At 46.8% G+C, this 14,058-nt stretch overlaps 1 protein-coding gene across 3 annotated transcripts in view; it reads left to right on the forward strand.

Moving 5' to 3' along the window:
• The window catches only part of mms22l (MMS22-like, DNA repair protein), a 214,926-nt gene that overhangs the window by 47,910 nt on the left and 152,958 nt on the right, over window positions 1–14,058 (forward strand). For all 3 annotated transcript variants that reach the window (XR_005460951.1, XM_038799546.1, XM_038799545.1), the window contains exons 4-6: window positions 1,022–1,074; window positions 4,324–4,411; window positions 5,485–5,662. Coding sequence is in view for 2 of the 3 variants with exons in the window: in XM_038799546.1 (XP_038655474.1) it covers window positions 1,022–1,074; window positions 4,324–4,411; window positions 5,485–5,662 (319 nt within the window). In the remaining variant the exon portion in view is untranslated. The remainder of the gene's footprint in view (window positions 1–1,021; window positions 1,075–4,323; window positions 4,412–5,484; window positions 5,663–14,058) is intronic.

The raw sequence follows: 14,058 nt of genomic DNA on the forward strand, positions 1-14,058 counted from the left end.
CGGAGGAAGGTTTGAAAATTTGTGACATTTAAGGGGCATCTTGACAAATACATGAATAGGATGGGAATAGAGGGATAAGGACCCCGGAAGTGCAGAAGATTTTAGTTTTGACGGGCAGCATGGTCGGCACAGGCTTGGAGGGCTGAAGGGCCTGTTCCTGTGCTGTACTTTTCTTTGTTCTTAGGGGCTTTTTTACTGGAGCAGAGAAAATCATGGAAATTATAAAACGTTTGAAGATGGTTAAAGCTGAAAGACTTGTTCAGTTGTCTGCTGAAAAAACAAAAGGGGACAAAGACCCCTTTTGAGGGGGACCTCATAGAATGTTCTTAATATAGCGGGTTATTAGATCCTCAAAGACTTTTCAGAAGTAGCTATTTGAAAGGGAATTTGGTAAATTTTTGAAAAGGAGAATGTTAAAAACAAATGATGGGAACAGTCAGAAAAATGGAATTAGAAGTGAATAGATCTGTGCAGCAGCCACACTTCCTCCTGTAATGTAAATTATTTGAATCTGATTGCCCGTGTCCAAGAGCAAGTGTGGATTTGTGTATAAGTATCAGTGTGCACATTAAATATTAACAAATGGATACTTTTCCTGGATCATTGTGATTCTCTAAACAGTGTACATTTTGGGTGGGTGGAGATGGGAGTGACACCAACATCGACAGTTGGTGTTCCACATATCACAATGGGGCTTTGCTCTAAATCAGAATCTTCGTGGAAAAATCAGATATGAAACATCTTGAATACTGTATTTGTAAAATTTGTATTGAGCGCGTTCATTTCTTTCTGTTAAATGGAGTACACGGACAGTGTTATAGTCCCGTGCTGTATGTTAGTTTATTGTCCTTGCCTGAAATTTCATTCACGTAAATAATTGAGCAAACCAAGCCTTTTGTAATCCAGTTGCGCGTATTAATATTTGTACCTGGCCTGCCAACTAAACTGATCACGAATGATTTTTAAAATGTTAACATGAAGGAGACTTAATTTAAAACAACCTACATTTGTTTTTTTTCAGACAGCAGATCAACCGTTTAGAAGGCTTGGCACAGGCTAGTTCATGTGATTTTGGCAAGTATACAACGGATTGAATGTTTCTTATCACTTTCTGACTGATTGATGAAACATGTTGGCCACTGGTGCCCAGTTAAGCTATCGCTCCTTTGTATTAAGCAACCAATCTTTGTAATTTGAACCAAGTATTGAAATTTCAAAACCTATATGAATGTACAAGGTGAGGGCAGGATTGATTTATGACCAGTGATTCCCAATGGAAAAATTAAGCCAGATTTCTAACAGATTCATGTTTCACTGATTCACTTCTGGAACGGTAACATTGCCTGTTTTATTACTAACCATTGATTTGTTCATTGCACAACATTCTTTCTCTGGCATGCAACGGCATTTTGTTTTAATAGTTGCCACATATTTGTTTTCAATAGAAACGGAGTGTAATTTATCTATGTGGATATGTTGTGATTGTTGGTTATCATTTGACAAATCTGCAGTGCCACAATTGTTAATCTTTCACTGGGGACGTCATTCTGAATCTTTAATACTTAACACATCAGGGAAGGTGAAAAGGAGGGAAAGACTGGTTGGGCACTGTAGGCACTGTCGCTTTGGTTTCCAACTCAGTTCAAATTATCTTGCAGTGTTTGGGAGAAAGTCTAATTTCTCTGCTGGCCATAAGTATTCAAAATGAAATTAATTTGCCTTAACAGCTCCAAATGGGAAGCAGTGGCAAAAATAAATGGGGAAACAGTTTGCTTTGAGGGTATTTCTCCCAATATTATTATTTCCCTTTAAATTCTGACGGGTAACCAGGAAATACAGAGCTATTATATTCTCTTGCAAGCCAGATGCTCTATATGGCTTTAGTTGTTTTTACCCAGAGGGGCAGTTTTGTTTTTTTTTTGCTCAGTTCTGTTACATTAGATAACTGCAAACAGCAGAACATACATAGCAATTATTGAACTGAGTGGTGAGATTGTCAAGTTGAGCTGATCTACTTCTAGTTAGCTGTACAAACTACACTCAACGTACAAGGGAACCCTGACTGCACTTAACTGAGCACTGAACAATGGCATAGGGAAATACGGTTGGGCCGTCGGAGTACCATTGGGTGGCAACATAGAATGGGGCCGCACGGTGGCACTGCTGCCTCAAGTGCACGGGACCCGGGTTCAATTCCGGCCCTGGGTGACTGTGTCTCTGTGGGTTTCCTCCAGGTGCTCCGGTTTCCTCCCACAATCCAAAATGTGCAGGTTAGGTGGGGTTACGGGGATAGTGTGGGGGGAGTGGGCCGAGGTAGGATCCTCTTTCAGCGGGTCGGTGCAGACCCGATGGGCTGAATGGCTTCCTGCTGCACTCTAGGAATTCTATGGTTCTATTCTATGGTTCTATGGAATGAATATTGTGAAGGTAATGTCCACCCGAAGATGTTGGGCTGAATCTGGCTGAAAAACTGTTTCTGGGGTCTTGTCTGAATACAACTGATGGGGTGTGGATATTGGTTGGGTGTCCTGATGTAGCTCAGCAGCTGTGGGCCTCAGAAATAATTTGCTGTTGTGACACAGTCAGCCTGCAAATCCACATAAACATTAGTGATTAAGTTTTGGCCTGATGTCGCAGAGGGAGAAACCTGCAGGAAGGTAGACCCACAACAAACAGGTAGCTGGTAGTGTCGGTAAGGGAGGGTGGGATCTCTTTTGGGAGATCTTAGTGTCCAATCAAGGTACTGCTAGATGCCCCCCACCCAGCCCCCCTCCGCAAAAGGTCATCTCACCCTGGCTGCGTTCTGATGGTATCTGCAAAAGACAAAAGGATAATTTTTGTGGATGAGCTAAAGCTAATTCAATGTACATTGCACTCAGAGTTGCAGGATTGAGTGAAGGGGCAGCACGGTAGCACAGTGGTTAGCACAGTTGCTTCACAGCTCCAGGGTCCCAGGTTCCATTCCCGGCTTGGGTCACTGTCTGTGCGGAGCCTGCACGTTCTCCCCGTGTCTGCGTGGGTTTCCTCCGGGTGCTCCGGTTTCCTCCCACAGTCCAAAAATGTGCAGGTTAGGTGGATTGGCCATGATAAATTGCCCTTGGTGTCCGAAAAGGTTAGACGGGGTTACGGGAATCGGCTGGAGGTGTGGGTTTGGGTACTCTTTCCGTGAGCCGGTGCAGACTTGATGGGCTGATTGGCCTCCTTCTGCACTATAAATTCTGTGATTCTATGAAGTGATGGAGCTGAGATTTGGACAACGTTGTTGCAGAGGCCAAGCCTGCGTTGCCACAGGAGCAATGCCTGTCCTCACTGGCGAGCTCTGTAGTAGCCCCTTTCAGCTCGGCCAATGATCTCGGCTATCACTCCCCTGGTCTGGGCTCACTCTCAATTGTTGTGCATATGTTTGACCTACATGGAGACAAAAGAAAGAGATGCAATTAGAGGGCTTTGAGCAGAGATTGGGTGAAATGTGTGTGGTGTGCCCTACCCAGATTGGAGTTCAAGCAACAAGACGAGCAACAAGGCAGATGGCATGGTGGTGTTGTGTAAGACTTGTTGAGATACTAAGTGTTGATATGTGTTGCCGATCGTGAATAGAGTAGCACTGATGCCATGCTGAGAGTTTGAATGTGGAGGGAGCTGAGAGAGGACGGCCTAGCAGAGCAGATGACCTTCTGGTACTGACGTTCTGGGCAACAGCCTCCCAGGCTGGAGAGGTCAGGTTGTTGTGCTTCTTTGAGACATCCCTTGACTAGAGCACATGCTGGTAGGCCCGTAGTCCCTGAATAGAAAGCAGGTGCTGCTGCCTTCTTGAGGCTGCCCCTCTGGCTTCCTACATGTTGGGGGGCTGGTGAAGACATGTGGGCTGGAGAGAGTGATACGAATGTGCTGGACTGGACTGGACAGCTGGGCTGGGATTTTTAAACCTGCCAGCTGAAGGTGGGAGGTAAATCAGCTGCCGTTCCGCTGGAGAGTGGGAGGGCAACTCGCCTGTGCATAATTAATAAGGTTCAAGCGCTGCATCTGGCACGGGATCCCGCCATTCAGGTCGGCGGGACAGGCATCACCCGAGCCACTTGCCACCGCACTTATTCTCAAAATGGGAGAATTCCGCCGTTTCGTTCAACTGTGCATCTGTCCCTTACCTGAATTTGCTATATTGTTTACGCATAAATAATGGTGTGGGTCGCTCGCCTCACTTCTGGTTTGCCAGGAAATTCGCGGCCAATATGTCAATCAAGTCTCTTCTCATCGGAATATTGTGGATTGCACGCAGTTTGATGTAATGTTTGTTTATCTTGTCTTTTTGGGGAAAAAACACAGGACATGCTAATAGCGTATATGTTGAAGCAGATGAAATCAGACAGGAATGCATTAACTTCCTCCAGTACATCAAAGTATTTATTTTCAGGTAATTTCGTCAATCTGTTTTTGTCATTGGTTAAGAACATTTGAAACGTTACAATAAAGAACCAATAAACTAATTTGGAGAATATTTACTTGTGAAAGGTTTAGCTTGCCAATTTCGAATAGCCATTGTAGAATTCACCGCCACAGCTAGTCATTGAATCTGGCCTGAAGCTACTCTTCTCCACCAAAGCTAATCCCATTTCCCGGTACCTTTTTGTATCTTTGGGTTTATCTCTTAACTTCCTTGATTTACTCAGCTCCCACAACTTGTTAAAGAGTTCATATCCTAATGATACATTTTGTGGAACAATCTTAAATGCTGATCCGGAATTAAACCTCCTTGTTACTGATCCATGAGCCAAAATAAGGAAATATTTTATCACCGTTTTTTCTCTTAAACTTTTCATAGTTTTGACTACTTCATTTAAATCCCTGCACAATCTTATCTGCTGAGTGTGGTCAGATTTTTAAAGTTTCTCATTGAACTACATCCTCTCCATGTTGGGGTGACCCTCATGCCTCTTTCCATGGCTACAATATTTCTGATAGGGTGAAAGAAATACTAACATTTATTGAGCACCTTTCCTGACCACCAGGCATCCCAAAGTGCTTGGCAGCCATTGAAGTACTTTGAAGTGTAGCCACTGTTGGAATGTAGCAAACATGGCAGCCATTTTGCACATAGCCAGCTCCCACCACAGATAAGGACCAGCTAATCTGTTTTTGTAATGTTGGTTGATGGATAAATTTTGGCCAGGGCAGATGGGATAACTCCCCTGCTTTTCTTCAAAATAGTGCCATGGGATCTTTTGCATCCGCTTTAAGATAATTTCCATGATTTCACATAGGTAAAGCTAGCAACCTGACTCCAAGAGCCCACAGCAACGTCATTTTATACCACTTAACCATACTGTACCTAGCCTGGGAGATGTTGATGCTCGGAACAGGAACTGGGAAGCATAAAAGATTTAAAAGTCCATCACTCATGTGGATATAGTATACTTTTATTTATCCAGCAAAAATGAATGTAGAAAAAGTACATTTTTAAAAATATATTTCTTCTTTGCTGTACAGATATCTAGAGTCTTCCAGAGGATTAAGTGAAGAGCCCGTCCATCCGTATGAGGAACTGGAAGCACAGCTGCCCTCAGTATTAGTGGAGGAGCTACATGCACTTACTCTGTTCATTGGCCAACTCCGTGAACATTCCAGCAATATTCTGGCCAATTTCTCGATACAGAACCAGGGAAAGGTTTGTGTCACGTTTTATAAATATGACTATGTTACGATCCCAGCTGATAATACTGGAAAATGTCAGATCCCAGAGTGAAACCTGGTTGGATAGATACTAACTTATATTTTCTACAACTGCAGGAAAGTTATTGAACAAATTCACAGCAGTCCGCTGCTGAATTTTGAACACAAAAACTAAAATATTTATTGAATAAATTTGGGGCAGCATGGCGGCGCAGTGGTTAGCACTGGTGCCTCGGCGCCGAGCACCCGAGTTTGATCCCGGCTCCGGGTCACTATCCGTGTAGAGTTTGCATATTCTCCCTGTGTCTGCGTGGTTCACACCCCCACAACACAAAAATAGGCGCAGGGTAGGTGAATTGGCCAAGCTAAATTGCCCCTTTAATTGGAAAAGAAATTGAGTACTCTAAATTAAAAAAAAAAACAAACTCCCTCACTTTGTTGAGGGTGCACTCAGTGGGATTGCACAATGCCTTGGGACCAAGATAAGTGGGGCAGGGTTGCTGGGGCCAGTCATGTCGGCCCAGGTGGGCACTTGGAATGTTAGTGGAGTTCCGCTGGCGGCAGCTGTTGATGGCAGGGGCCCTATCTTGGGCCACGGTGCCTGATCAGGAGGTCCCACTCCCTCCTGCAATATCACTGGGAGGACGCCAGATTTTATAGGTCAGTCTGCCAATGTGACGGAGGGCCACTCTGTAGAATGCTAGTCGCAATGGGAATAGGCCTTAAATCGCCCTTAGTTTATCACTTAAGGGCCTCAATTGACCTCTGAGTTGCAAGACCGTCCTCAACCTTTCCTGTGGCTGAGAGATTTCCTCAGTGACAGAAAGGTGATGACAGTAAGATATCTTACAACACCAGGTTAAAGTCCAACATGTTTGTTTCAAACACTAGCTTTCGGAGCACTGCTCCTTCCTCAGGTGAAAGAAGGTGATGGGCATTTCATCCCCGCCTTCCCTCCCAACTCTACAGTCCCCAGCTAGCAACTCGTTCACAGGCGGCCCATTAAATTCTGCTCTTGAACATGCCACAACATGAATTTCGGTGGCAGCCATTGAGTGAGTGGTCGCTTATTTGGTAGCTCCTGCTCGTGGTGGACCTTTGGGACCCTTTTCCCCGATTTATGGGGGATTTGATCGACAAACAGGAGATTGGTGAGGTAGAGGAGAAGGATTCCCCACCAGTGTATGGATTCGTGGACCAGAAGTGGTCTGAAAAGGAGAGATCGTTGGTTGAAGAAGGGAGTGGAGTCTGCAGTACAGAAAAATATGGCGGATGGGTAGGGACTGAAATTGCAGGCCCAGTGGTCAACGGAGCAGCTGGTGGACTTTCTCCAGGAGAGCTTTGCTCAGCAAAGAAAAGAATACCTGGATCCGATTAAGATGGGGATTGATCGTGTGGAGCAGAGATTGGAAGCCCAGGGCCAGGTGATCCAGAAGGTGGAAGAGGCGGTTGCTGAGCACGATGACCAGCTAACCAGCGATGGTGCTGGAGATGGGGCTGATGAAGGACCACCAAAAAAGTCTGCAAGACAAAGTGGAGGATCTGGAGAACAGGTTGCGCAGGCAGATCCTGAGGAGGGCAGCAAGGGATTGGACGCAGGGGCATATGTGCCGTGCATGTTCGAGAAACCGCTGGGGGAAGGTGTGTTTACTCGGCTCTTGGAGGTGGGCAGGGCGCACAGAGCGCTGATGAGGAAGCCGCTGAAGAATGAGCCGCCGAGGGCGATGGTGGTACGAATGCATCGGTTCCTGGACAAGGAATAGATCTTGAGTTGGAGCAGGCAGGCGAGGAGCTGCAAATGGGAAGATAACGAGCTGCGTATTTATCAGGACTTGGGTGCGAAACTGGCCAAAAGAAAGGCGAACATAGAACATAGAAAAATACAGCACAGAACTGGCCCTTTGGCCCACGATGTTGTGCCGAACATTTGTCCTACATTAATCATAGATTATCATAGAATTTACAGTGCAGAAGGAGGTCATTCGGCCCATTGAGTCTGCACCGGCTCTTGAAAAGAGCACCCTACCCATGGTCAACACCTCCACCCTATCCCCATAACCCAGCGTGTTTCAATAAAGTGAAATCGGCCCGCTTTAAGAAGGGGGTGAAGTTTGGTATGCTGTACCCAGCATGTTTACGGATCATTGATGAGGGCCAAGAACTTTATTTTGGATTGCCAGATGAGGCGATGAACTTTGTTAAGGACAGGGCACTGGCAGGTGATGAAGGACATTGAACGTGGGGGCGAGTAGCTGTGTTCTTATTATGCTGATAAATTTATTTTCTCTTGGGGTTATTGTGTGTATTGTTTTGCATTAAGTTTTGGGCTGTTGCTCAGTTTTATATGTGGGTTAACTTCGTTCTTAATGGGGGATGATGGGTGGAATTTTCTTCTTTGTGTTTGTTGGGGGTTGTTATGTTTTGCATATGTACGTTCGAGCAGGGAGGGAGATCAGTGGGGGGTAGGATGCTTGATCAGTTTGTTGTGGGGAGTTGAGATTGTTATTTTGTTATGGGGGGGGGGATTGTTCTGCTGATAGGAGGAGACCGGCGCTTGAAGACAAATTGGTGGTCAATGACGGTGGGCACCCGAGGGCAGGCATGAGGAGATGCGGGATGTGGGCTGGAAACTGGCCTAAGAAGGGTGATAGTTGATCGGGTGAGGGGGGGGGGGGGGGGGGGGGGGGGGCAGTGCTGTGCCCCTCCGACCAGGCTGATCACATGGAACGTGAGGTGGCTGAATGGGCCGGTCATGAGGTCATGCGTGTTCGGACATTTGAAGAGTTTGAAGGCGGACATGACATTGCTACAGGAGACAGACCAGAGGGTAGTGGATCAGACTATGGGTGGGTTGGGCAGGTATTTCGTTTGGGGCTGGACTCTAAAACTAGGGGGGTAGCGATCTTGATCAATAAGCGGGTGTCATTTGAGGTAGGGAATATAGTGGCGGACTCAGAGGGTAGGTACGTTACGGTGAGTGGGAAGCTAGAGGAGATGCCGGTGGTACGAGTGACTATCTATGCATCAAACTGGGACGACGTGGAGGTGGGTTTTGGAGAAGGTTCCGGAGTTGGACTCATATGGACTGATCATGGTGGGGGGGACTTTATTGCAGTTATGGAGCCAAGATTGCATCGGTCGTGTTCGAGGAAAGGGAGTGTGCCAGCCCTGGCGAAGGAACTAAAGGGGTTTATGGAACAGATTGGGGTGGTCAATGCTGGGTATTCGGCGATTGTTGTGTTGGACCATGCCCCACACGGGTGAGCAAGGAGGGGTGGGGGGGCAGCGCCAGCAATGGAGATTGTATCTAGTACTGTTAGCTGATGATGGATGTGCGGGCGGGTAAGGGAGGTCATCCAGAATTATATGGTGATAAATGACACACGGGAGGTTTTGGCCGCAACGGTATGGGAAGCGCTGAAGGCAGTGGTTAGGGGGTAGCTAATTTCGGTACGGGCTCATAGGGAGAAGGCGGACCGGGCAGCGATGGCTAGGCTGGTTAGAGAGATACTCCAGATGGATAGAGGATATTTGGAAGCCCTGGAGGTGGGGCTGTTGAAGGAGTGGCAGAAGCTGCAGATGGAGTTTGGTCTAATATTCACAGGGAAGACGGTGGGGCAGTTGAGGAAGGCGAGAGGAGCGGTATATGTGTATGGGGAGAAGGCCAGTAGGATGCTTGCACACCAGCTCAGGAAAAGGGAGGTAACCAGGGAGATAGAAAAAGTGAAGGAAAGAGCTGGGGTCATGGTCTTGGACCCAGCGGGAACGATATGTTCAAGGAATTTTACAGCCGGTTGTATGAATCGGAGCCCCTAGCTGGGGTGGAGGGGATGAGGCAATTCTTGTAGGGTTTAGAGTTTCTGAAGGTGAAGAAGGGTTGGTGGAGGGGCTGGGAGCCCCAATCGGGATTGTGGAAGTAGTAGAGGGATTGGAGGTCATGCAGTCGGGCAAGGCCCCGGGGCCGGATGGCTACCCAGTGGAATTTTATAAGAGGTTTTCTGGGATACTGGGTCCGCTGCTGGTGAGGGCATTTAATGAGGCAAGGGAGCGGGGTGTCCTTCCACCAACAATATCACAGGCTTGGATCTTATTGATCCTGAAGCGAGAGAAGGACCCAGAACAATGCGGGTCATATGGCCAATCTTTCTGATAAATGTTGGTGCCAAATTGCTGGCCAATTTTGGCCTCGAGGATAGAGGATTGCGTATCAGGGGTGATAGGGGAGAACCAGGTGGGATTTGTCAAAGGCAGGCAGTTTAACGGCCAACTTTAGAAGGCTCGTGAATGTCATCATGATGCCCTCCAAGGAGAGGGAACTGGAGGTAGTGGTCGCTATGGACACAGAGAAACTCTTATAAGGGTGGAGTGGAAGTATTTGTGGGAGGTCCTGGGACAGTTTTGGTTTGGGCAGGGCTTTGTAGACTGGGTCCAGTTGCCTTATCAGGCGCCGGTGGCGAGTGTGCGGACGAACCAGGTGAGTTCGGACTACTTTAGACTGCACTGGGGACAAGGCAGGGTTGTCCACTCTCCCCACTGTTGATTGCCTTGGCTATAGAGCCATTGGCGATGGCGCTGAGAGCATCAAAGGACTGGAAGGGGCTAGTCCGAAGTAGTGGTGGAGGGAGGTCTCGTTATATGCGAACGACCTACTTCATTATATTTCTGACCCGCTAGGGGGTTGGGAGAAATTTTGCGGATCATAGAGGAACTTGGCCAGTTCTCATGGTATAAAGTGAACATGGGTAAGAGTGAAGTTTTTGTGACCCAGGCGAGGGGGCAGGGGAGTGAGGCTGGGGGAGTTGCTGTTCAAAGTGGTGGGAAGGAGTTTTCGATACTTGGGAATCCACGTGGCACGGGGATGGGAGCAGTTTCATAAATTAAACCTGGCCTGGTTAGTTGAGCAAATGAAGGAGGTGGGACATGCTCCAGTTGTCAATCGCGGGGAGGGTACAGACCGTAAAGATGACAATTCTCCCGAGATTTTTGTTTGTTTTCCAGTGTCTCCCTATTTTTGTACCAAAGGTCTTTTTTAAGCGGGTTAACGCGGTGATCTCTGGGTTTGTGTGGGTGGTTAAATCCCCGCGAGTAAGGAAAGTGCTGCTGGAGTGGTGGAGCGCGGAGGAGGGGGAAGAGTCCAGGGGTGAGAGACGCCGACGTCTTGGCCTTTGCCTTCTTGGTAGCCCGGAGACGGATCTTATTAGCGTGGAGGGTCCCGGAGCCCCCAAAATCGGGGGTATGGGTTAGTGACATGGCTGGGTTTCTCAGGCTTGAGAAAATTAAATTCACCCTGAGAGGATTTGTGTTAGGGTTCGTTCGAAGGTGGCAGCCATTTATCGACTTCTTTGGGGAAAACTAAACTGTTAGCAGATACAATAAGGGGGGGTAGTTAGGGAATAAGGGGGGCAGGGGGAGTTAGTTTAATTTAGTTTAGTTTATTTTAGTTCACTTTAGGCAGGAACAGCTAGAATAGATGGAGGGACTTGGGGAGTATCTATAAGCCAGGTTGGTGGGGTATGGTTGTTGGTTGGGGGGGTGTTTTGCACTGAATTATGTTTGCATTTGTATTTGTATCTTTTGTTGTTATGAAACCATAGTTGACTTAATCAAATGCTTATTTAAAAAAAAAGAACATGCCACAATATGAAATAGAATCATAGAATTTGCAGTGCAGAAGGAGACCATTCGGCCCATCGAGTCTGCAGCGGCTCTTGGAAAGAGCACCCGACTTAAGCCCACACCTCCACCCTATCCCCATAACCCATTAACCCCAGTAAACCTTTTTTGAACACTTGAGGGTAATTTATCGTGGCCAATCCACCTAACCTGAACACCTTTGGACTGTGGGAGGAAACCAGAGCTCCCGGAGGAAACCCACGCAAACATGGGGAGAACATGCAGACTCCGTACAGACAGTGACCCAAGCCGGGGATCGAACCTGGAGCTGTGAAGCAACTGTGCTAACCACTGTGCTACCGTGTTGCCCTTATGCATCACAGGAATTGCACGCAATGCATCATAATGGTAGTAAGTTTATACAATATTGACAACCGGAATGAATTGCAAGTAAAGCACGTTATGGCATTTCCAATTGCACAAGTCTAAATTATAGAAAGCTCTGCAGCTTGTGGTATGAAGCTATTAATTCTAGAGATTTCCTGCTGATTATTTAAATCTTTTACCTGCTCTAAGGTATGACATCTGTGTTCTTGCAAGACCTCGGGTTCAACATCATGAACGGCACAGAATACATACATCTAGTCTGGCCATCTAATATCCTGATCAGTTTACTCCTAATCATGAGTAAACTGATGGAAGATGTTATCAACAATGCTATCTCAGCCCCCAAACATTTTTTTTAACTCTTTCGTTGGATGTGAGTTTGCTGGTACGGCCAATATTTATTTCCCACCCTTCATCGGACGGGGTATTGAGCACAAGAGTCGGTAGGTCATGTTACAGTTGTATGGGACTTTGGTTTGGCCACATTTGGAATACTGTGTGCAGTTCTGGTCGCCACATTACCAGAAGGATGTGGATGCCTTGGAGAGGGTGCAGAGGAGGTTCACCAGGATGTTGCCTGGTATGGAGGGTGCTAGCTATGAAGATTGTTTTCATTAGAAAGACGGAGGTTGAGGGGAGACCTGATTAAATTCAGGTTTGTTATTACAAAATTATGAGAGGTATGGACAGGGTGGATCGCAACAAGCTTTTTCCAAGAGTTGGGGTGTCAATTACAAGGGGTCACGATTTCAAGGTGAGAGGGGGAAAGGTTAAGGGAGATGTGCGTGGGAAGTGTTTTATGCAGAGGGTAGCTGAGGTGGTAGAGGCGGGCACGATAGTATCATTTAAGATGCATCTGGACAGATATATGAACGGGCGGGGAACAGAGGGAAATAGATTCTTGGAAAATAGGCGACAGGTTTAGATAATGGATCTGGATCGGCGCAGGCTGGGAGGGCCGAAGGGCCTGTTCCTGTGCTGAATTTTCTTTGTTGTTTGTTCATTTCCCTTGAAAAGGTGAGATGTCTTCTTGAACTACTGGAGTCCAAGTGATGTAGATACACGACAATGCACCCGCAGTTCTGTTAGGGAGAGAATTTCAGGTTTTTGACCCATTGACAGTGAAGGAATGGCGATATAGTTCCAGCTGACTGGAAATGTAATTGGAACAGACTATATGACAAATGTAATTGAATGACTATAAAGGCCGGCCAGATGCTGGGAATTCTGAGGCTAGCAATCACCTCTTTACTCCCCAAACCATCTACAAGGCACAAGTCAGGTGTGTGATGGAATACTGTTCACTTTTCTGGTTGAGGCAGTCCTGGGAACACTCGCGAAGCTCATCACCATCCAAGACTAAGCAGTCCATTTGATTGGCATCCATGCAGCACCGTAAACATTTACTCCCTCCACCACCGACGCATATTGGCAGCAGTGTGTACCATCTACAAAACACACTGCAGCAGTTTACCAATGTTCCTTCAACAGCATATTCCAAACCCGAGAAATCTAGCACCTAGAAGAACAAGGATAGCATATGCAGAAGTGCACCATCATGTGCAAGTTCCACTCCCAATCATACACCTTCCATAATTGGGAGTTTACCATATTTTCTCTCGCTGTCACTGGGTCAGTATCCTGGAACTTTCTAATGGCACTGTGGGTGTTCAAGAAGGTAGCTCACCACCACCTACTCCAGGGCAATTAGCAATAAAAAACGCTGACCTTGACAGCGATGCTCGCATCCCATAAAGGAGACATATGTGCTTTATTGGAAAATCATAAGTAACATTTCTGTAGAAATACTCATATTAAACTTCCAATATTTGGAACATTTATCTGTTACTTCTCTCTTGTGATGCTAATAGATCACATATAATAGGATTTATGTTGTCAATCCAATCAATGATCTGTAACATCCCTTATAATTCCAGTAGTCACTCACATGGTTTCAGGCCTTTGATTATGGTCAATGTGATGGCTGGTATCAGCTTTCATTCAACTCTCCCAGTAGTCAGGATGGCATGGTGGCGCAATGGTTAGCATTGCTGCCTTATCTTGGGGCCTCACGGTAGCATGGTGGTTAGCATCAATGCTTCACAGCTCCAGGGTCCCAGGTTCGATTCCCGGCTGGGTCACTGTCTGTGTGGAGTCTGCACGTCCTCCCCGTGTGTGCGTGGGTTTCCTCCGGGTGCTCCGGTTTCCTCCCACAGTCCAAAGATGTGCGGGTTAGGTGGATTGGCCATGCTAAATTGCCCGTAGTGTAAGGTTAATGGGGGGATTGTTGGGTTACAGGTATACGGGTTACGTGGGTTTAAGTAGGGTGATCATTGCTCGGCACAACATTGAGGGCCGAAGGGCCTGTTCTGTGCTGTACTGTTCTATCTA

The sequence above is a fragment of the Scyliorhinus canicula genome, chromosome 6, assembly GCF_902713615.1.
Source record: "Scyliorhinus canicula chromosome 6, sScyCan1.1, whole genome shotgun sequence".
Taxonomy (NCBI): Eukaryota; Metazoa; Chordata; class Chondrichthyes; order Carcharhiniformes; family Scyliorhinidae; genus Scyliorhinus; species Scyliorhinus canicula.